The 21,345-nt window shown below is 40.1% G+C and overlaps 1 protein-coding gene across 1 annotated transcript in view; it reads left to right on the forward strand.

The window, feature by feature from the left end:
- The window catches only part of KCNH1 (potassium voltage-gated channel subfamily H member 1), a gene marked incomplete at both ends in the record, with an annotated part of 246,697 nt that overhangs the window by 35,752 nt on the left and 189,600 nt on the right, over positions 1-21,345 (forward strand). The window contains 3 exons of the mRNA XM_081329975.1: positions 3,739-3,867; positions 9,550-9,668; positions 12,989-13,381. Of these exons, the coding sequence (XP_081186101.1) occupies positions 3,739-3,867; positions 9,550-9,668; positions 12,989-13,381 (641 nt within the window). The remainder of the gene's footprint in view (positions 1-3,738; positions 3,868-9,549; positions 9,669-12,988; positions 13,382-21,345) is intronic.

A 21,345-nucleotide genomic window follows, 5' to 3' on the forward strand; every position in this document is an offset into this window, starting at 1 on the left:
GTGGTTTGGTATGCTGGTCTGACAGCCGCGGACAGGAAAGTATTACAGAGGGTAGTGAGCACAGCACAAGACATTGTGGGCTGTTCCCTGACACCACTGGATGACATCGCCAGGGCTCATTGCCTTGGAAGAGTGAGGAAGATTCTCAGGGATGACTCACACCCTGGATGGTATCTCTTTACTGTACTACCATCCGGTAGGAGATACAGGAATATAGCCAGCCGTACCAACAGGCTGAAAAATAGCTTTTATCCGTGGGCTGTTAGGCTTTTAAATGGGACATAATCTTATGCAGAATTGACTTGGGAGACCGGTGTGTGGTGTAGTTGGTTCACATGGTGTGGTAGGATGGAGGGTTTGTTGTCACTGTGTGTTGGGGGGAGAGAGCACGGGGGGAGGCTCAGTTAATCTCAATGTACACATGTTGTACTTTGACAATAAAGGTTTATTTATATTTATATTTATCAGGACAGCTCTGAAGGAGGTAGATGCAGGGGTGGGGGCATGGGAAGCAGGAGGCTTTCTAGCATATGCCACCAGGCCTGCAAACACAGTGCTGCCCTCCACTTTCCAACCCTGAAATTGCAGAGTAAAGTTGGGCAGCCTCTGAGCGCCCTTGACAAGCTGCAGATCTATTGTAGTCTCAGCTGCTGCCCCTTTCCTTGGCAAGGTGAGGCTGGAGCACATGGCCTTTGGTTGGGGTTGCCATCATGGCGGTGGGTGGGAGCACCGGGGAGTGCCTCTTTGAGGACAGAGGTACTTGCAAGTCCTGCTCAGCTATGGTGAGGAGCTGCAATTGCATTTGTGCCCAGGGGGCGAGGAGGAGGAAATGGAGGGGTGTGGTGGTGGGCTGCCTTCTGTCCTGATGGATTCAGGGTTTTCCTTTGATTGTGAACTGGGGTGGGCCAGCCCCTTGCTGTCTCCAGGGCATCCCCAGGCCAAATGTACACACCCCGCGGGGATGTCTGTCCTCTCCTCCTCCTTTTGTCTTGGTGTAGCTGCAACTGATTCCTTTCTCCAGGTTGCATGCATCTTCTGGAAGCGCCAGTCAGCTGGAACCTGGCATGGGTCCTGAGCGCTCAGCAGAGCCCCAGCAACACCGCAGCTCCAGCTGGCTCTTCCACAGGCCTGTGCTGCATTGCCACCGCTTCAGCTCATCCCAACGCTACACTTTTACACTTTTTAATGCTTTTTTTACAATGCTTTTCAACCCATTGTAAGCTTACCACCTGCCAATTGCTGACGTTCCACCAATGGTATGCATACCACTGGTTGAAAATCCCTGACCTAATTTATACCTGTTATTCAGAATTAGGATAGTGAAGAAATCCCACCTGTTTACCACAGAATATATATATATATATATATATATATAGCCCTTGCTGTGTGTCTGTTTGGCTCAAAAATCTTTTTAAACAGTTGTTGTTAAGGAATTTGTTGTGCAGAGGTCTCCTTGTGCTACCAAAGAGTTGCACAGACAAGGAAGGGTACTGAGAGCAGTAAGAGTCACACACAGGAGTACACTGAGTTGTAAAAGCAAAAAGTAGTTTACTTTGAGGCGGTGTAAAAACATAAAATGCACAGTCAAAAATAAACAGTCCAGGTCATAAACAATAGCAACAGTCCAAGGAGTAATCCAAACTACAAAGTCTTCTTACCGGTCCAGAGGTCAATACACAGTTCAGGTTTACAACAGTAGTAAACCAACAGCAGAGCAAAAACAGTAATAGTAGAGATCAGTGAATTCAGAGAGAGAGAGAAGCTAGTTCCTAGCTTCCTCTTATGGCCATGAGAACACTTACACACCCATTGGCCAATTAACAACTTAAAGACATAGCATTATGGTTAATATATTTTCAACCCAACATTGTAGGCTAACACCATATGCCTAACAGTTGTATTTCAGCAGTGGTCTTTTATGACCTGAATTTCTGCAGTCTGTGGTTGTGATTGAAAATCAGTTTTAGTAGAGGTGAAAGTGCTATGACAGAAATGTTATTTCCCTTGATGAACATTCCCTTTTCCTGTCTCCTATTCTAGTCTCAAACAAACTTTGTATATGTATATATAGAGAGCCTATGACTTTGTGTTCTGATTCCTCTGTTGATCATCTGAAGGGCAGGAATATGATCCTGTTGAAAGGAGTTGTGCCACTGGGAAAATCTTTATATGTAGTATCTTCAAGCAAATGATGCAGTGTGGGATAACTCTGTTCAAGGTGCCAGCCACTCTGTATAAATTATTGACCTGATTTCATGGGGTAGCTAAGTTTAGCTTTGTATATGATAATACTTTTCTTGCAACTCTAACAGTAATGTTTTGGGTTTTTATGTTGGAAGATTTTTAAAAAACAACATATTTTCAGTGAGAAAACGTGCAGTTGTTTTCATGAAAATAAGATTCAAATCAATCATACACAGAGCCATTGAAACCACTGTGATTTATTTTATTTTTTATTTTTTATTTTAATTCCATTTATATCCCGCCCTTCTCCGAAGACTCAGGGCGGCTTACAAGCTTAGCAGTAGCCTTCATTCTATGTATATGCCTGCTTATTAGGGCTTTCATACACATTAATGTAGGCATGATTTTTCTTATTTCTGTGGTTTTCTCGAAGCATGACTACACTAAGTATGCACCTCCCTTACATCCATCCTTCAAATTCATGTTGCCCCTAGGAATATCCTCTTATTTACAGAAACCTAATCTGAAAAAGAGAGGGGAGTCAACTAATATGCCTTTCCCTGCATCATGCCAATAAGCAACGACAACTGAGAGACCATGTGTTATAATGTCTAAAGTCCTGGACTGGAAGTGGAAAGATGGCAAATTTTAATTTGCCCTCAGCTCCCTGAATCATTTCGGATCAATCACTGCTCCTCAACTTGAGGAAAAATGAAAGAGGAAGTATGGGTATTTCAAGGAGAAGTCAAAACGTCAGCTATTTTGTTTAAAATATTAATTTTTTTATATGAAGATACATTTTTCTCTGTGCAGAGATACATTTTCCATGAGAAGAAATATACAGACACTCTCCCCTTGGCTTTCAGACTAAAGTAGTACCATTGACAAAAGCTGTGCCTTCTCTCTTAGTCTTTTCTCCAGGTCTGTGCTGTATAGTTATCCAGCTTCTTTGGGATATGTGTATTTCTTCTATGAAAACCAATTTCTTATGCTGGGAATGATCTTAGACTTTGTTTTGGATCAGCTTCCCATTTTCTCCTTGATTTTATCCAGTGGAGAAAAGATATGGAAAACATTAATTATTCTGGTTTTTTTTCCCAAAGCAGTTTTTTGCACTTTATATCTATGTAGCTCCGTCTCTGTAAATATCCTCATAAGCTTAATGTTTAAAAAAACTCTACTCATGCACAACTGCACATGAAACTATGTTTTTTTTTAAAAAAACAACAACTTGAAATGGCAACCAAAGTGGAGAGGAAATTAAAACTGTGGAATCACTCAATCCCTTTGCAGGGTGAATTTATGCAAAATCAAACCACACTAAACAACTTGAAATGGTAGAATTTCATTTATTATCCTGCCAAGCTTTGAATATGTTTTCTATTATAGTTTCCTGTTTCCACTGCAGTGGAAACTAATGTCTTATAGCATTGGGGTTTCTTTTTCTTTTTGCAAACACTCTTGTTTCTTTTGTTTGCAAAAACAATGCTACAGTAGGACGCTGCATAGTTTTTGTGTCATTGACCAGTTTTTTCTATGATGCTTTCTCTCCAGGGACTCCTGTTTGGTTCTTTGTGAAAATTGCTCCAATTCGAAATGAACAGGACAAAGTTGTTTTGTTTCTTTGCACTTTCAGTGACATCACAGCTTTCAAACAGCCGATTGAGGATGACTCATGCAAAGGTTTGCTATTTGCTTTCTGTGTTGCATATGAAAGATAATTTGTTTTGCATTTCAAAATGGAATCAGACTCTTTCATAGATGTTTTGGTTTTAGAAGGTCTGTTAAAAATACGAGTGAAGCTACTGAAGCTAGCGCAAACTGACTCTGAAGGTTAAACACCACTGCTTCTGGGATCTGCTCTATTTGATAATAATAATAACAACCGGTCGAGACCACACCAACCAGGCCTCCAACAGTTCTTTCTTTTCTTTCAGATGTTAACAATTGATGAAACCAATGGCAAAGCCATGAAAAGTTTCTGATGATATTTCTTGCAGATCAAGGACCTACAGCCTTGATCAGCAGATTCAAAAGCTATTAGCCGAGGCAACAGTGCACTACCCTTTTCAAGTTACATCTGCATTTCTGGGACCTTGAGATTATTTATTGAAACTACAGAATTACATTTCCTGGTCATTCCCTACAACAGATCTAATTCCAATCCAATGCATTTCCCTTGTGACTATTTTTGTGTTTCTGTTAGGCTATCCAGTCACTGAAACCCCATATAACCTTATTTTTTTCCTGCAGTATTTTTTTATAAGCAGGATCAATTACGAGATAACTAAAAACAACTAAGGTCATTAGAGAATTTGCTATGTAGACTAGAAACTGGGAGACTGTGAGTTCTAGTCCTGCCTTAGGCATGAAAGCCAGCTGAGTGACTTTGGGTCAATCACTCTTTCTCAGCCGAACCCATCTTAAAGAGTTGTTGTAGTGGGGGGGGAAAAGGAGGAGGGACAACTATTAGGTATGTTTACCACCTTAAGTTATTCATAACAATAATGAATTCATTTTATAAATGCGACACTACTATTCTGAAAAATAATTTATAAAGACTATGTCCTTCTCCCATCTTCCAGCAATGAGTAATCCAGGTGAGGTCAAATTACACTCTAGTAAAATAGGGCTATCCCCAAATATTTAATCTTGTTTTCTTTGGTCACACGTCGTGAATCATATATGGCCCTGGGGCTATAGGTTAAGTGTGCCCTAGCAGTAAGGCTTAGGCAATCAGTAGGGTTCTACTTCATTGGAATTATTAGTGGTATTTAGCATAAATCTGTAATTTCCATACAAATATTCATTGTTGTATACTACATATGAATGCTATTGTCAAAGTAGAAACTATTTTTTGTTGCATATATAGATCACAAAAGTGAGACGTGATATTTGACAGAAAAAGACAGGAATCTATTATTTAGAGATTATATGAGCAAGGGATGAAAATAGACTGCCTTCTCCATAAACAATATCCTTGTTTGTTCTAAGGCATTATCCATTCCAGACACAATAAAAGTCTAACGTTTAAATAAATCATATTCTATTTATAGTTTCCGTTGTTGTTACATAAAACATGAACTGATTGGCTTTGAAAAGCTACCTGATGTTATTTATTCATTTAAAACATTTATACAGCTACTCATCTTTCAGACAAATCTCAACAGCTCCTAATAAAATCATTTTTAAAACTGTAAAATACACTCAAATTAGTAAGCACAAAAACCTGGTGCCAATCCATGCAAACATATCATTGTCTAATCTCCCAGCACTTGGGAGATATGTAAACTAATGAATACAATCAACTATAAATTGAAGAAATTTACTTTTATATTATTATCCAAAGAAAACCATGATAAATGAGAAAATGTTGGGATATTTCCAGTAAGAATACTGAAATCTAAGAAGATTTGGCAAGAACTTGTGAAATTTTGGCATGCATTAATTTAGAAAAAATAATAATTTGGAGATTACCATACTGTATATACCAGGTAAACTAGAGGCACCATGTTATTGATACCTGGTTCAATATCCCACACTTTAGATTCAGCTGTTTGCTCCATACTAGACAAAAACATGTCAAAAACATGTAAGGACATTCTAGAAAGAGTGTTTCAGGTTTGCTTGAATTGTTTATTGGTAGCTATAGTGCCACTTCCTTAAGAATGACTGATGAACATAGTTTGCTGAATCCTGGCAGTATTATTGAGCTGAAGACTGAGTGGCTGAACCCTAACAAGCACATACTAATTCCCAGTGCTTTTTTTGTAAAAGAAAAAGGTGCCAGAACTCACACATGTCATACAACCTGCCTTGCCTACCCTACAAGGTCCCATCCAAAAAACGTGCTGGAACTCCGTTCTGAGCGTTCTATGAGAAAAAAAGCCCTGCTAATTCCAATATTTGGTTATAAGGTGAATTCTGTAGTCAGAGCTGGGTCCGGAACTAATTTTTGTTCAAAAGATTATGTTCAATCTGCATTAGATCAACCATTAAATAAGATAATTTCTAATTAGCCACTTAGGATAAACATGTAGCCTTGACATTGCAGAATAAGATTTGTTACTTGAGATAATTAAGGTATTTTGGTTTAAGGTTGTTTATTGTCCTATTTATAACTTTGATTTTTAGACATTTTTCCCCTCCTTTCAATCATGTCTGATTCACAGAGAATGCCTGGACTGCAGTTTTCATAACAAGATGTTTCAGAAGTGGTTTACTATTGCCTCCTTCATAGGGCAGAGAGAAAATGACAGGCCTAAGATTACCCAACTGTCTCTGAGCCTAAGATGAGACCAGAACTAATGATCTCTCAATTTCTAGTCTATACCAAAATGGCTATTTTAATTTAATTTAAGAATAATTTAATTTATTCTTCGTAAGCCATCAAGAATCTTTTGGATTATGGCAGGGTAGAAATGAATAAACAAACAAATAAACAAACAAATGATCAATGTCAAAAATGTTAACATTTTTGGAGATTAGGAGAGTGGAGGACAGGGAACATGCTCTTCGAGTGAGCCAAGATCCTTCCCTATTGATTAGACTTTTTCGAGGAATTATTGATCATAACTGTTACATGGTGTTACGAATAGAAAAATCTGGTGAACAGATTTTTAATTTCACAAAACAGTGTGCTACATTCTGATATCCAAGCATAGCTGAGATTCACACAATGGGTTCATGTTTACTCCACAGAATTTCAGGCCATCTTTTATCCATAAACTACTTTAAGCTGCACCTAAAGCATGTTATGATCTAATCTTGAAACTTTCTTCAGATTCAAAATCAACTTTCGTGTGACATGAATGCGAAAGCCTTTTTTTAATTAAGGAAAATACATTACTCTGGACATTTGCTTACAGACAAGTCCTGTAAAATCTTGGCAGGATTTACTTCAGAATAAATGTGGCCAGGATCAGGTTGCAAAGTGCCCTGAAAGACACTGAAGAATTCTTTGGAACAGGGGTACATTCTGTAACATGAACTCGTGGACCAAATCAAATTTTTATGTCATCCTTTTTGATTTTTTTTTTTTTGCTTTTAATATCATGTCATTCCATAAAATAAATTTCAAAAAGAAGTGTTTTCTTGACATTGGCTTTTCATGTCACAGCAAAAGTTAATTCCATTTTCATCTTGCCTGGCTAATGCGAATACACAGAGTCCTTGACTTACAACAGTTCATTTAGTGACCATTCAAAATTACAACACCACTGAAAAAAGTGACTTATGACTATTTTTCACATGGCCATTTCAGCATCCCCATGGCCATGTGATCAAAAATGCAGATGCTGGGCAACTGGCTCATATTTATGATGGTTGCAGTGTCCCAGCATCATGTGATTAAATTTTGCGACCTCCTTATAAGCAAAGTCAATAGGGAAGCCAGAGTCACTTAACAACCCTGTTACTAACTTAACAATTGCAGTGATTCACTTAACAGCTGTGGCAAGAAAGGTCATAAACTGGGACAAAATTCACTTAAATGTTTCGCTTAGCAACAGAAATTCTGGGCTCAGTTGTGGTCGTAAGTCAAGGACTACCTGTAATCATTCCCTGTCTATTTTCTACGGAACAGTGATAGGTCTGTCTCTCCTTATGATTCTTTCCTGATGTGTTACAATAAGATTAAGAGGATATAAACAAGAATTCTTCATTCTAAGATGAAATGGTACAGCCTCCGTCCTGGTTCTATTATAAATGTTTCTGATTCTGGCCTCCCTTTGAGTTTCCTCTCTTCATTCTTGCTATTTTACATCCATAATAACAATGTCTATTTTTGTTCTTCTTCAGCATCTCTTATCTAGACCAAGCAATGCTTTTCGAGTTTCCTCTCTTCATTCTTGCTGTTTTACATCCATGATAACAATGTCTATTTTTGTTCTTCTGTGACATCTCTTATCTAGACCAATCAATGCTTTTCAAGGACTCAGTTGGATGAAAGTACAAAGATACTAGGCTGCCACATGGAGCTCTTACTTTAAATATTGTCTTATATTTGCAGCCCTCCTAAAAATTAAAGAGCAAAAAGACCCTTAAAAAAATTAAATAGGAACCCCCCCCAGTTTATGGGTATGTGTTGTAGCAGGTTGTGCATATATGAAACATTAGTAATAAAGTAGACTTATTTCACTCCACTTTTCCATTACTTAAAAATTTTATAATCCGTCCAAAACAAAACAAAGCAAAAATCATTCAAGTGAGCTGCTTTGTAAAATAAAATATGTAGTATATAAAAACAATTTACCCACAACAATGAAAACAGTGCATAACAACTAACAATGCCTAAAACAAATAAACAAAAAAAATCACATGAAAATAAAACTAATATAAGGGAGTAAAAAGAATAGTACAGGGGAAAAATTTAAACAAAAACTGCATGTGCAATTCAGTACCATGGTCAGTACCAACATTCTAAGCAACTTTTCATTCGAATGAGCAATGCTTACTTATTTACTTTGCGTCTGTAGTTATGTAAGCAGTTTGAAAACACTGTACATTCACATGTACATGTCTCAAAGATGCTTTTTCATGAGACAACTGGACTTCCTTGTTTTTCTTTGAAGACATTTTACTTCTCATCCAAGAAGCTTCTTCAGCTCTGAGTGGATGGTGGGGAATGGAAGGATTTATACTCCTTGCAGACAGCTGGTCATTTGCAGGCTTTTAGACCAGCTGTCTGCAAGGAGTATAAATCCTTACATCCCCCCACCATCCATTCAGAGCTGAAGAAGCTTCTTGGATGAGAAGCGAAATGTCTTCAAAGAAAAGGAAGTCCAGTTGCCTCATGAAAAAGCATCGTTGGGACAACTATGATCTGGATGACTGAGAATCTCCATAGAAATTCACATGCACAGTATGTCCAGTTGTGTGGTAAGTTAGAAACATGCAATAGCTCACAGGGTAACTGCTAAACTGAATTATCTACATGGTAGGAAGACAATTTGAAATAAACGTTTATAATTTTTCTGCATTTGAATAATGAATGATTCCCTTTAAAAAGGTAGCTGCATCCCATGACCACATCTGCACATTCAAAACATTCAAAATCTGCCCATCGCTTATTGTTGCCCTAAGGAAGACATGTCAAACTCACGATGTCACGTGACATCATGCAACATATTGGGACAGTTTTGCCATTGCTGGCAATGGAGTGGGGGTGGCTTCCAGATGATGTGTCCGGCCTGTGGTCTGGGAGTTTGACACCCCTGTCCTAAGGGGTTGAATGATAAGCAACCTTTGTTGTTAGTATTTTTCTTAATTCAATGTCAATTCACTGCATTGTTTTAAGGTTAAAGGCATTTATGTTCAAATTCTGTTCAACTGGAGTGGTAGTTAACTACTGTGCAATTTCTTTAGGTTGGGGAAAGTTTGCTCGTTTGACACGTGCACTAACAAGCAGCCGAGGTGTCCTGCAGCAGCTTGCTCCCAGTGTACAGAAAGGAGAGAACGTTCACAAGCACTCCCGTCTAGCAGAGGTAAAGTCTGGGTCATGTTTCTATTCTATCTGAATTTTATGAATGTTATGACAACTTAAAGAGCAACCACTCTCTTGGAACCAATAGCTTTGCCTCAGAAGTGTTATCTGTTGTTGGGGAATCAGCTGAGAGTTAACTGATTACAAATCAAGGAGATTTAAGTCCCATAACACTGACCCAATCATGACCTGCCTGTTGTAGCAAGATGAACAGTTTTACAGATGGGCTGTTTTGAAAGAATTCTGGGGCTCTCTGTGTGATACTAAGCCCTCTGTAACTAAGAAAGCATTTTTTTTCCTCTCCAGCTGAAGACTGGGCTGATTATTTTTTTCCTCTATATCACTTTGGAGCTGAAGATGCGAGTTGTCTCTTACCATAAATGAATGACCATAGATTTTAGGCTGGGTAAGACTAGGTCCCAACATTCAAACCCCCCTGGTTCATTATACTGATGTTTTAAAATGCTTCAATAAAAGAACTGCTTAAATGTATTCAGTGAATAAAAATAATTCAGACGCAAATTGGATGCTTTTATAATTCAAACATATTGGTGTATTACTCGATGTGTTCTATAGGAGTGTAATTTAAAGTAACAGATCATATGCCCCACATGCCATTTGCGCTATAAAAGTTAAAGAAGTTTGAAAAATGTAGATTTAAATTTAGTTTTGCCATAGATGTATGCTGCTGTTTCTGCCATTGAACTCACATGTTAACCTTTGGAGTAGCTGATAGAGAATACAATTGAGTCAAAATTTCACAGGTAGGTGCAAATCCCTGTTAGGCCAGAATATTGCATTTATGTGACTGTAGTGATATTCCATTGCCTCCTTTTTATTATCAAATGAAGAGACAAGCTGCACTGATTCTTTCAGAAAAAGCTGTTTTATGTACAATCTTCCACAGCTTACCTCTTTTTTTGCCAACATGGAAGCAAGTTATAAGTATTTTGCATGCAGAATCACTGTCTGCTCTTTGTAGAAACCTTTCTAGATCCTACTATAACTGAGTGGTTCTGTGCTCAGACTGCTGATCACTGGAATTACAATACTAATGGGACTGAGGTTGTGATTCTTTTCTCTTTGTTCCTGGTTATTCCCTTTGTGGCTTTAATTCATGTCATTTTGGATTCATTCTGCCTAAGCTTGTGAATTGAGAGTGGATTGTGTTATAGCATAAACTATGTTATGAGATGTATTTTGGGCACTTAATGGAAATATGATACTATCATTTTGTGTGGGAGAACATATAGGCTGTCTTCCCTGTTATCATCTTGGCATTCTGTTTTTGGCATATGTTAACTGATGTTTCCTGCTTTTGCAAAATGTGGGTGTTATTTAGTGAGCAACTTATGAATAATAACAGATTTTTTTGGGATGTTGAAACATTGCCTCCCCTTCCCCATGATGCTTCAGCTATGCTTTTCATGCTGTTACTAGAAAAAAAAACCCTCAGACAAAACAGTAACCTACTTGGCTGGAGAAATATGGCTGCAGCATAGCTTTCATTAAACATCCCTTACATGCAAATTTGGACGCATGTATCGGTTTTTGAACTGGGCATATTTGCTCAGTTCAATCTGAATGCAGTAAGTCTTAAGATCTGTGGTAAATTATTTTCATATGTGACACCTCACTTGAAGGGGCCTTTTGCTTTTTGTTTGACAACTATGTACTAACTGATGGTGCATCTGACAAGACTTCATATGAATTTAAATCAGGACAGCTGGTGAGTTAATTATAAACAATAAAGGTCAAGATTATGTTTCTGCACATATTAATTGCCAGTTAAATATTGCACTCATTATTTCAACATCACTGAGCCAAATTCTAATCTAGTTTATATCATTCAGTATGTTTCTCCAAACTTTTCTATCTTTCAAATCCTCTTTGATTTTACCATATCCATATACTGGGAAATGGCAATGTTATCAAGACTGTCCCAAATCTTATGACCCAAATCTTATGTTGCATATCAGTATGCAATTTCCACACAAACCCCAGCCCCATGACCTATTGCCACTATCAGACAGTTACTATCCTTCCTTCCTTCCTTCCTTCCTTCCTTCCTTCCTTCCTTCCTTCCTTCCTTCCTTCCTTCCTTCCTTCCTTCCTTCCTTCCTTCCTCAATTTATAAAACATAACGTATTGATAAGTTAGCCACTTTTAGTATGGACTTTACTTGAAAAGTATTTGCTTTTAACTTGTGCTTTCCCTTAATAACTGGAGAGACTGACATGCTTACTTACAAATTAGAAACCAATATCTGGGAATTATAAGAATAAATTAAACCTCAGCATGTTTTAATTTTTAATTTTTTTTTTCCTTCCTTCTCACATGAAAGTGACTCTGGGAAGTGTACAGCACTTAATTAAAAAACATAAATACACAAAAACAGTCACAATTAAAGAATAACTATAAAACACACAAAACATGAGAGAATAATACTAACTACAGTAAGAGAACCATTGCATACTTTTCTCAGTCTCCTGGGACTTGCAGTCTTGATAACACAGCCAGGTCTTGAGGGACTTGTGAGATGTTGAGAGTGATGGTGCTAATCTCACTTCCAGGGAGAGAAGGTACCACAAGGTAGGCACTGAGACAGAGAAGGCCCACCTCCTGGGACCTGCCAAATTTAATTTTCTGCCTGACCACAGTATGCTGTCTCTGTCAAACCTAATGGGGTAGGCAGATGAAATTGGGGAGAAGCGGTCCCTCAGATAAGCCAGCCCCATGCCATGAAAGGCCTTATCTGGTCATCTCAAAGGACTGACAGATCTTCTTTCCTCTTCTTACTGTTTTTTCATCAAAATGTATCTTTTTTTCTCACTGTGGCATTTAGGTTTGCCTGTATTGTGATCTAGATGCATTGCCCAAGAGTGATTGAGGAGTTTTATGAGAGGATACAGATTTTAATGTATGTATTTATTTACACACAGATAAAATCAAGGTTAGATATCAGTTTTGACATAAGTTCCTGCATTCTTATTTTGTTTTTCTCCCTCCTGTAAACTGCCTAGAGTTGCTCGACTAAATGGCATAGATATGTTGGAGGTAAGTAGGTAAGTAAATAATATATAAATAGTTTCCCATAAGTTCTCATCCTCTAATGATATTTAAAAAGTACATTTCCCTGGCTTAAAAATAGCAGTGCTGATGACTTATCAAGCAAACACTACAGGGAAAGTAACTTTTTAGGAAAGATGGTCCATGTAAATTAACAATATGGGAATATGAAAATGTTTTGGTGTTTAGGTTTCCTTTAGAAAGTGATTTTCCTCTTCATTCATTCATCTCTCCCCCCCCCCATTTCTACAGGTTTTGCAGTTGGGCTCTGAAATCCTCCCACAATACAAGCAAGAAGCACCAAAGACCCCACCACATATCATTTTACATTATTGTGTTTTCAAGACTACTTGGGATTGGGTGATTCTGATTTTAACTTTCTACACTGCAATTTTAGTCCCTTACAACGTCTCATTTAAAACCAAACAGAACAATGTGGCCTGGCTGGTAGTGGACAGTATCGTAGATGTCATTTTTTTGGTTGACATTGTGCTTAATTTTCACACCACATTTGTTGGGCCTGCTGGAGAGGTGATCTCTGATCCAAAGCTGATCCGAATGAATTACTTGAAGACCTGGTTTGTAATTGACCTCCTCTCCTGTTTGCCATATGATGTGATCAATGCATTTGAGAATGTTGATGAGGTGAGTCTATGAATTTTGTTTCCATATTATTTCAAACCATGAACTAAAACAGAATGAAAAGAGACCAGTTTTATGGATCTATACCAGCTGTACTCTGTTCACATATACAGTATGCTTACGTTAATAGTGTTTTGCCATCCTATGCTACAACCATTAATTTATAAGAACTTCAAATATAGTCTGTGTTTCACATGAAATTTACTTTCGGCTCAATTGTCTCTTTAGGTATTTTGAAATAAAGTTGTAAGATGCATAGGCAACTTGAAACTCATACATAGGTGAAAGAATATGCGAATGCTCATGTTGCAAGAGGGCATCACCTATTTTGCTAGAATGTGATAAGAAACATTGACAAAGGAAACCTTTGAATGTGTGTGTGTGTATTAAATCTTTAAGATAAAAACTACTACAAATAATACAGGGTAAGGAAGAAAAAATAAAAAATAAAGAGAAGGCTAAATGTGAAAGAAAGAAAAAGTAAAAGAAAGAAAAAGAAAGAAAAAATTCTGATCTTCTTTACAGCAGTGAAAAGTACAATTATAAATTTACCTTTTTCCTTTAAGTTACATCATGTCTCTCTTCCTTCTATAATCTGTCCTATCTAATAATCAAAACCATAAATCATAAGTTCATTTTTTTTGTTTTATGCCAAAAGCCCATAAGAGGTTACTAGTCAGCAATAAATGCATGTATTATCTTTTCTCTAATCCAATAATTCAATTTGGCCATTTCAGCAAGTTTTATCATCTTCATCAGCCATTCCTTCATTGCAGATATTGCCAAATCTTTTCACTTTTGTGCATTCAATAATCTAGTTGTGGTTTTATCACACACAAGAACAAACGTCCGTGCCTTTTCCAGCTGCTTCAGTACCAAAAGGAAAACTTCTGGTCTCAATTGTATATTAATCTTTAAAATCCTCTGAATCAATGTATGTATTTGAATCCAACATTTTTAGTTTTTTACATGTTCAGCATGATAAAACATGATAAAATTCTTGTTTGAATTTCCTACATAAATTTGAAATGTTTTTATAGATACTAGACCCTTTCTCTGGTTTCATTTACAACAATACATTATTTTATATATGTTCTCTTTAAGATTATAACATACTGCAGTGTTTCAGCCCCTTCAACCACATATTTACCCATTATCTGATCTCTTTATTATAATCAAAAATTTTAGCCTGCTTTATCATATATTCTTTCACTTGTTCTGTTTCAAATCTCAATAAAAGTTTATACTTTTTAGCAATTACATGTTCATCATTTGTGCACAATTTTATTTCAAAATCAGTCTTATAATGTTCAATATCATAGCCAAGACACTTTTGTGATGAAGATCTGTGATTAATTTTCCTTGAAAGGGCATTTTGTAAAATAATTTGTCACAACTATACAGGTAGTCTATGGAGATTCATCCAGGTCATAGTTGTCCCAAAGGTGCTTTTTCAAAAGGCAACTGGCTTTTGTTTTTCCTTGAAGATGTTCTGTTCCTCATCCAAGAAGCTTCTTCAGTTCAGTGAGAAGCGAAACATCTTCAAGGAAAAACAAATCCAGTTGCCTTTTGAAAAAATATGTTTGGGATATATACAAGTAGTCCTTGACTTATGACCACAGTTGGGATAGGACTCTCAGATGTTGGGTGAGGTAGTCATTAAGTGAAATGTTACATGACTGCTTCACTCAACAACCATAATCTTGGTACCCATGACTGCGGTTGTTAACCAGTCTTGTGAGTCCCAGGTAAGGAGCGCAGAAGCATGGGTGGTGGTGGTGGAGGAGACCATGGGAAGCCCAGCACAGGCAACACATGAATATCTCTGTCCTAAGCTGCTGAGAATCCTCCCTGCAGAAATCCCAGCAAGATTCTCAGCCCCTGGCCAAAGAGACACTTGCATGTGACTTTCACCGACTCTCTACCCCCACCCTTCTGAGACATACCCACTCCTTACCTTAGTCCATTGCCTCTCTGCTCAGAAATTAAAAATCATCCCTGCCAAAATCCAAGCTGGACTTTCAGTCCTTGAGAAGGGAGACATGTGCAACCAGAGCCAGGCCTCCAAGGGTTTCTCTCTCTTCCCCGGAGTCACCCCATACTGTCTCTCGATTGACGGGATGAAAATCCTGCTTAGATTTGGGCTTCCTCTTATCTCTGGGAGGGCGGGGGGGGGGGTTGGCTGAAAGAGCTCCCTGCCAAAAGCTTTCAACTCTATGCAAGCAGGCACAAAGGATTTCAGCTTAAGTCATTTTTCCCTTCTTCCCTTTTAAAAAAGCCCTCTTTCCCCCAAAGCACCTTAATACCTGTTCTGATTTTTTTTAACCTGTTAATAAACATATACAACTGACATCCTGGCAATCATCTTTCAGTTGTTATTAATCTGTTCAATAGGAACCATGTATTTAATGAGTACCAGAATTCAAATTGTTTTATAACTTTTCCTTTTCACTAAATGCATGGGCTTATTTGTATTTTTACTGCATATAATGAAAGGGGCCCGTTATATGCCTCTTTTTATTGAAAGAGTTTCAACTAACATAATAGGAAAGGAATCTTCCCCTCTTTTCCTGTAAAAATGTGTCCTGACTAATGCTTTTTATGTCAGAGATAATTAACAGCAAGAACAATGTAATTACATATGCAAATATGATTCACTCAGATTCCATGAATAAGCTAAAAACACAGCATTACTCAAATATACTATGTCTGATGCATTTACAAGCAGTCAGAAGCATGAAATCAGATCTTAAAAAGGAATGAGAAACAAAAAAACAACAACACCACAACTTGAAATGCTAATACAAAACCTGGACTATCAATGGCATTTACTGATGTATGACATAGAGACAGAAGGAGCAAAACATGATCAAATGGATGCAAATCTTTAATACTTGCAATACAGCAATGGGAAGAATAATGGACTAAATCTGTCAGATTCGTGCCAAGTCATACCCAAATTGGTACAAAATGTTTTATAGATGATAGACAATTCCATCAATAGTATTTAAGATAGACAAATCATACCATAGTAAATGTTGACCATGTCATGAAACAGAAGGAATGTCTTATCACATGTGGTGGACAAATAAAAAAATACTTGCAAAAAGCCTAGAAAGAAATATATAGTAAAATGCAGAAAAATTTGGAATTTATATTTGAGATGCAAAAATTTCCTATTAAGTATAATCTTAGAAAAAACCAACAGGAAACAATAATTTAATGAGAAATATACTTGCAGTAGTAAGAATAAATGTTGCTGAATACTGGAAAACACAATTCTGACAATAATGGATTGGGCACACATAACACACCATACAGTATGGTAGATACAGTATAATCACTTAAGAGTTATTAGGGGCTCCAACATCTACAAATATTGCAAATTAGCAGGTATACAAAGAGGAGAAACCTAATATTTCTTTTTCCTTTTTCTCTTTTTCTACTTTTTGGTACTTTAATTCTTGTTAAAAAAATTAAACATAAATAAATTCATCTTTTTTCCTTTCATTAATATGTAAATCAATTAACTATACAATAGATTTTAATGTTAAGTATAAACACCAAACTATTCTTATGTAAAAAATTTTTTATTTTATTTTAATTCCATTTATATCCCGCCCTTCTCCGAAGACTCAGGGCGGCTTACAAGCTTAGCAGTAGCCTTCATTCTATGTATATGCCTGCTTATTAGGGCTTTCGCCCCCCCCCCCCAAGCGGCATTATTACAAAGTCAGCTTAATTGCCCCCAACAATCTGGGTCCTCATTTTACCTACCTCGGAAGGATGGAAGGCTGAGTCAACCTTGAGCCTGGTGGGATGCGAACCTGCACTAGTTGCAGGCAGCTGGTGTTACTTAAGGAGGCATTAGCCCACTGCTCCACCAATGCTTTGATGTGAGCAGTTTCTTTCTGTTTTCCTTTCAATATTAAACCCAACTTTGAATTATTTTAGTGTTTGTAATATTCATAACCTAAATTGTAATTAATATTGATAGAATATTTTTCTATATTTTCAAAACTCTTAAGCTATCTGAATAAGAGAATGTCAACTATCTTTAATTATATTGTATGAATGTCACTATATTGATATAATACAATGTATCAATATTTATAATAATATAGTAAAAAGGATATATAAAAAAGAATATAAAAAACTCTATCCTGGGAACTTTCCAGAGATTGTTCAAGGTATAGGACAGGGGTCGGCAACCGGAAAAAGTAAAAGAGCCACTCAGAACCGGTTCCGTCACACAAACAAAAAAGTGGGAGCCGCAATAAGTGCGCGCGCGTGTGTCCACTCCCGCGCATGCGCAAAAAATTTTGCGCATGCGCAAAATGGGAGGCACCTGCGCGGCGGCGGGTCTCCCCTTCGGAGAGGTGCGCACCGTCCCGTCCGGAGACCTGCCGCGTTCGTCAAACGGGGCCAGGCCGGCGCGCGCAGGGGGGAGGGGGCGATGGGGGCTTTTCTCCTAAGAACAGCGGCTTTTAAAAGTGGGAAGGTCGGAGTGCCGCGGGCAGTTCCGGAGAGGCGGGGGACGAAGCCCCGCTTGCCTGGAGGGGGGGCAGAGAAGCGAGTTGCTGCAGCCCACCTTGGGCGGCTCCCGCCCTTTGTTCAGGCGCCAGCATCCCAAAGAAGCCCAGCCAGGAAGGGGAACAACGCCTCGCGTTCGGGAGGGGAACAACGCCTCGCGTGCCCAGCCTGGCCCCTGCGCTCCCCCCTCCCTCCGAGCAGAAACCCGGTCCTTGCCGCTCCCGAGGATCTGCGAGGCTGGGGGAGCCGCCCTTCCCCTCGTTTGCCCTGGCGGACGCTCCTGGTGGTGCTGCTAATGGGTGTGATTCCAGCCGGAGGCGTCAGAAAGCCGCCGCCGTCCTTGGGAGAGGTGCGCGCGCACTCTCCAAACCGCCGCTAAAGGATAACAATATTGTTTAGTCTGGTTTAAGATACCATAAATATGGTAAAGCAATTACCTCATTAAAACATCATCTGGAGAGAGAGGTATGAAGAGATGTTTCCAAGAGTAGTAGAAATAAATTATCAACATATTGCATAGAAAAGATATCCAATGGGGATGCTTCTTTTAAAAACAATTTTTAACAATATTTGTCCTTATCCTCCCAGGCAGAACGGAAAGCGCGGTCATTTCGCAGCTTTCCAGCCCAACTCACTTCGTCCCTCATAAAACCCAGGCAGGAAAGGCCGGCGCGCTTCCCAGAGCCGCGCTCTTGACTCGCCAAAGCTTGCCGGGTGCTGTGCTCGCCGGCGGAATAAAGAAATCATCTCTCCCTGTCTCACGTGTAAATAAATCATCAGCCTCACTTACTTGACCACCGGCAGCGCTCTGAGGGAACAGGGGAGCGGGACGAGATCGGGCTTTTGCCCTTCGGCTGAAGGCGAGGCGCTCGCCTCTAGTTGCAGACCTGGCAAATGGGGGAATAGCCAGATGTTGCGCGGAGGGGGGAAAACGGGGCCCGCTACGAGTCGCTTCAAGGGTGTCGCGGCACTTTGGGGAAAGGCAACTTTTTTCCCCCGGCTCCGCAAATGAAAAGCGCCGCGCGCCTGAGTCTCAGAGCACGCCTGAAGGGGAATTAACCTCCCCAGCTGTCTCCCGGACTGGGTCCAAGAAGCCACCCCACCCCCCTTGTATCTCATTTGGTGAAAAGAAACAAACAAAAAAGGGGGGGGTGGGGTATCGTGAAAGTGTCAAGAGGCGGACGTGGCAACCGGGGGTGGGGTGGGGGGGGCTGTCTTCCACAAGACAGCGCTACCTCACGAAGACCAGAAAGGGGTCTCGCCTATTCTTCTGTGCTCTCCTCTGGCCACCTTTCGGGCTGAGTCTGGCGGCCGGGGACTCTGCTTCCACTGTTTGGCGGAGCGGACTCGCTCGCTCGCTCACTCCATACCGGAGTCTAGCCGAGGCATAGTGGCGTCAGAGCCAGGCTTCAGCAGCCTGCGCGGCAAGGAATACCCTGTGTGGCCGCGGCTCTCGGGGAAGCCCTGGCTGTCCGCTTCCTCGCTCCACGCTGCCATTCGGGGCCCACGCGTTCCCTGGGCAAATTGCGGCGCCCAGCAGGCGAGGAAACACGCCCGCTCCAGTCGCCCCCCCCTTCCCTCAGGAGACGCGAAGCAAGTGACCGCCCGGAGCACGGGCTCTCCGGGAGCCGCCTCCGCTGCCCCAGTCCTTGCGGTTCCCGATTGCTCGGTAGGGATCTTTCCCGGGACTGGCTCGCTGGCTTTTCCCTCTTAGCCAGACATTGTGGAACCGCTTTCCTCAACCTCCCCCCCCTCGGTTCTGCTCTCTCCATGCCTTCTCTGGAGAAAGTGAGGGGAGGGGAGCATCTAACCTTAAATCCTTAACCCTCCCCATTGAATCCACCCAATAAGACCCCCGATCGGGGGAGGGAGGCAGCCGTCGCCATGTTAGCTCCCTTCAAAACAACACTAGGTCCCAAGGCAAGCGAGCCGTGCGGGAGAGTCAGCCAGCCCAGCCAGGCAGCGGAAAGAAGCAGGCAGACAGGGCGTTTTGCTGCGGCTTCCTCACTGTTGGGGAGCTTGCTCGATTCTCTCCTCCTTTACCGCCACGGGCAAGCGAATCAACCGGGCCTGGAGACGGCGGGGAGAGGTGGAGGGAGTGGGGTTGGGGGGGGAAAGAAGCAAAACAAAATCCGGAGAATTCAGTAAGCGATCCTCAAGGGCGAGCTGCAATGTCAGAAAAAAAAACCCAAGGGTTCCCGAAAGTTTGGCTGCCTGGCGCCGGTTCCAAAGCTTTGCAAAGCTGCCGTGCAGATGGGCCGCGGCAGCTTTCGCAAGAAGCGGGGCCGTGGAGACCTGCAGGTTTGGGGAGGTGCGCACGCACCTCCGCCCTTCGGAAAGGTGCGCGCGCACCTCTCGGAACGGGCGGCGCCACTCTCCATTTGGAGAGGTGCGCACGCACCACTGCCCGTTCAAAGAGGTGCGCGCGCACCAGGCAGCTGGGAGCCGCAGGAGACGGCTCAAAGAGCCGCATGCGGCTCCGGAGCCGCGGGTTGCCGACCCGTGGTATAGGAGGTCTGGAATGAGTGAAAGTCAGTAGAATATTCCCAATTTCACTCATTATGTCTAAAATATTTTTTTATTAGATGTCCAATATGTGACAAGCAATTTAACCTTTTTTTGCAATTGGTGTAATGATATATAGTATAATTACAAAAGTTTATATACAACTCTGAAATATTAACTTTCTGTGCAAATCCTCCCACCTCATCTGATAAAGTAACAATAGTTTTTTCTATTACCCTGTAATATTTATTCTTCTTAAAATTCTAACAATATAAACCAGGGGTAGGCAACCTTGGCTCTTTTATGACTCGTGGACTTCAACTCCCAGAATTCCTGAGCCAGCCATGCTGGCTCAGGAATTCTGGGAGCTGAAGTCCACGAGTCATAAAAGAGCCAAGGTTGCCTACCCCTGATATAAACCATATAATCATATAAACCTTCCAAACATAGTCTGAATAATTTATCAATATGTTTAAAGGTATTTATGTTTTGGTTCTAAGAATCTTGTTTAAATAGGGTAATGATAATGGTCTCCTGCTTGAGCAGGGGGCTTGGATAGAAGACCTCCAGGGTCCCTTCCAGCTCTATTCTGAAAAATATTATTTAAGCTAAAATTTAAGTACTTCAGCATACGGCTGTGTTAGATTAATAAATTCTGTACTTTTGTTGCCTTTCAATATTCTTTCCATTTCATTATTCTGCTTGTAAAATTTTGTGTTCCTAAGGATAAAGTGAGTTGCTATTAAATAGTAACTACAAAAATTACAAAAACTGGCATATTAAATATTTGAGATGCATAAAAAACAATAAAATAAAAACTTGGTTTGCTATCAAATCACTAGCTTTTGAAAGCCTGCTAGGAAATTAGGAAATATTGAAATATGCTCTGGAAACATCACCAATTCAGCTTTGGTGGCTTCATTGAGCAC

This window comes from Vipera berus, assembly GCF_964194415.1.
Source record: "Vipera berus genome assembly, chromosome: 1".
Lineage (NCBI taxonomy): Eukaryota > Metazoa > Chordata > Lepidosauria > Squamata > Viperidae > Vipera > Vipera berus.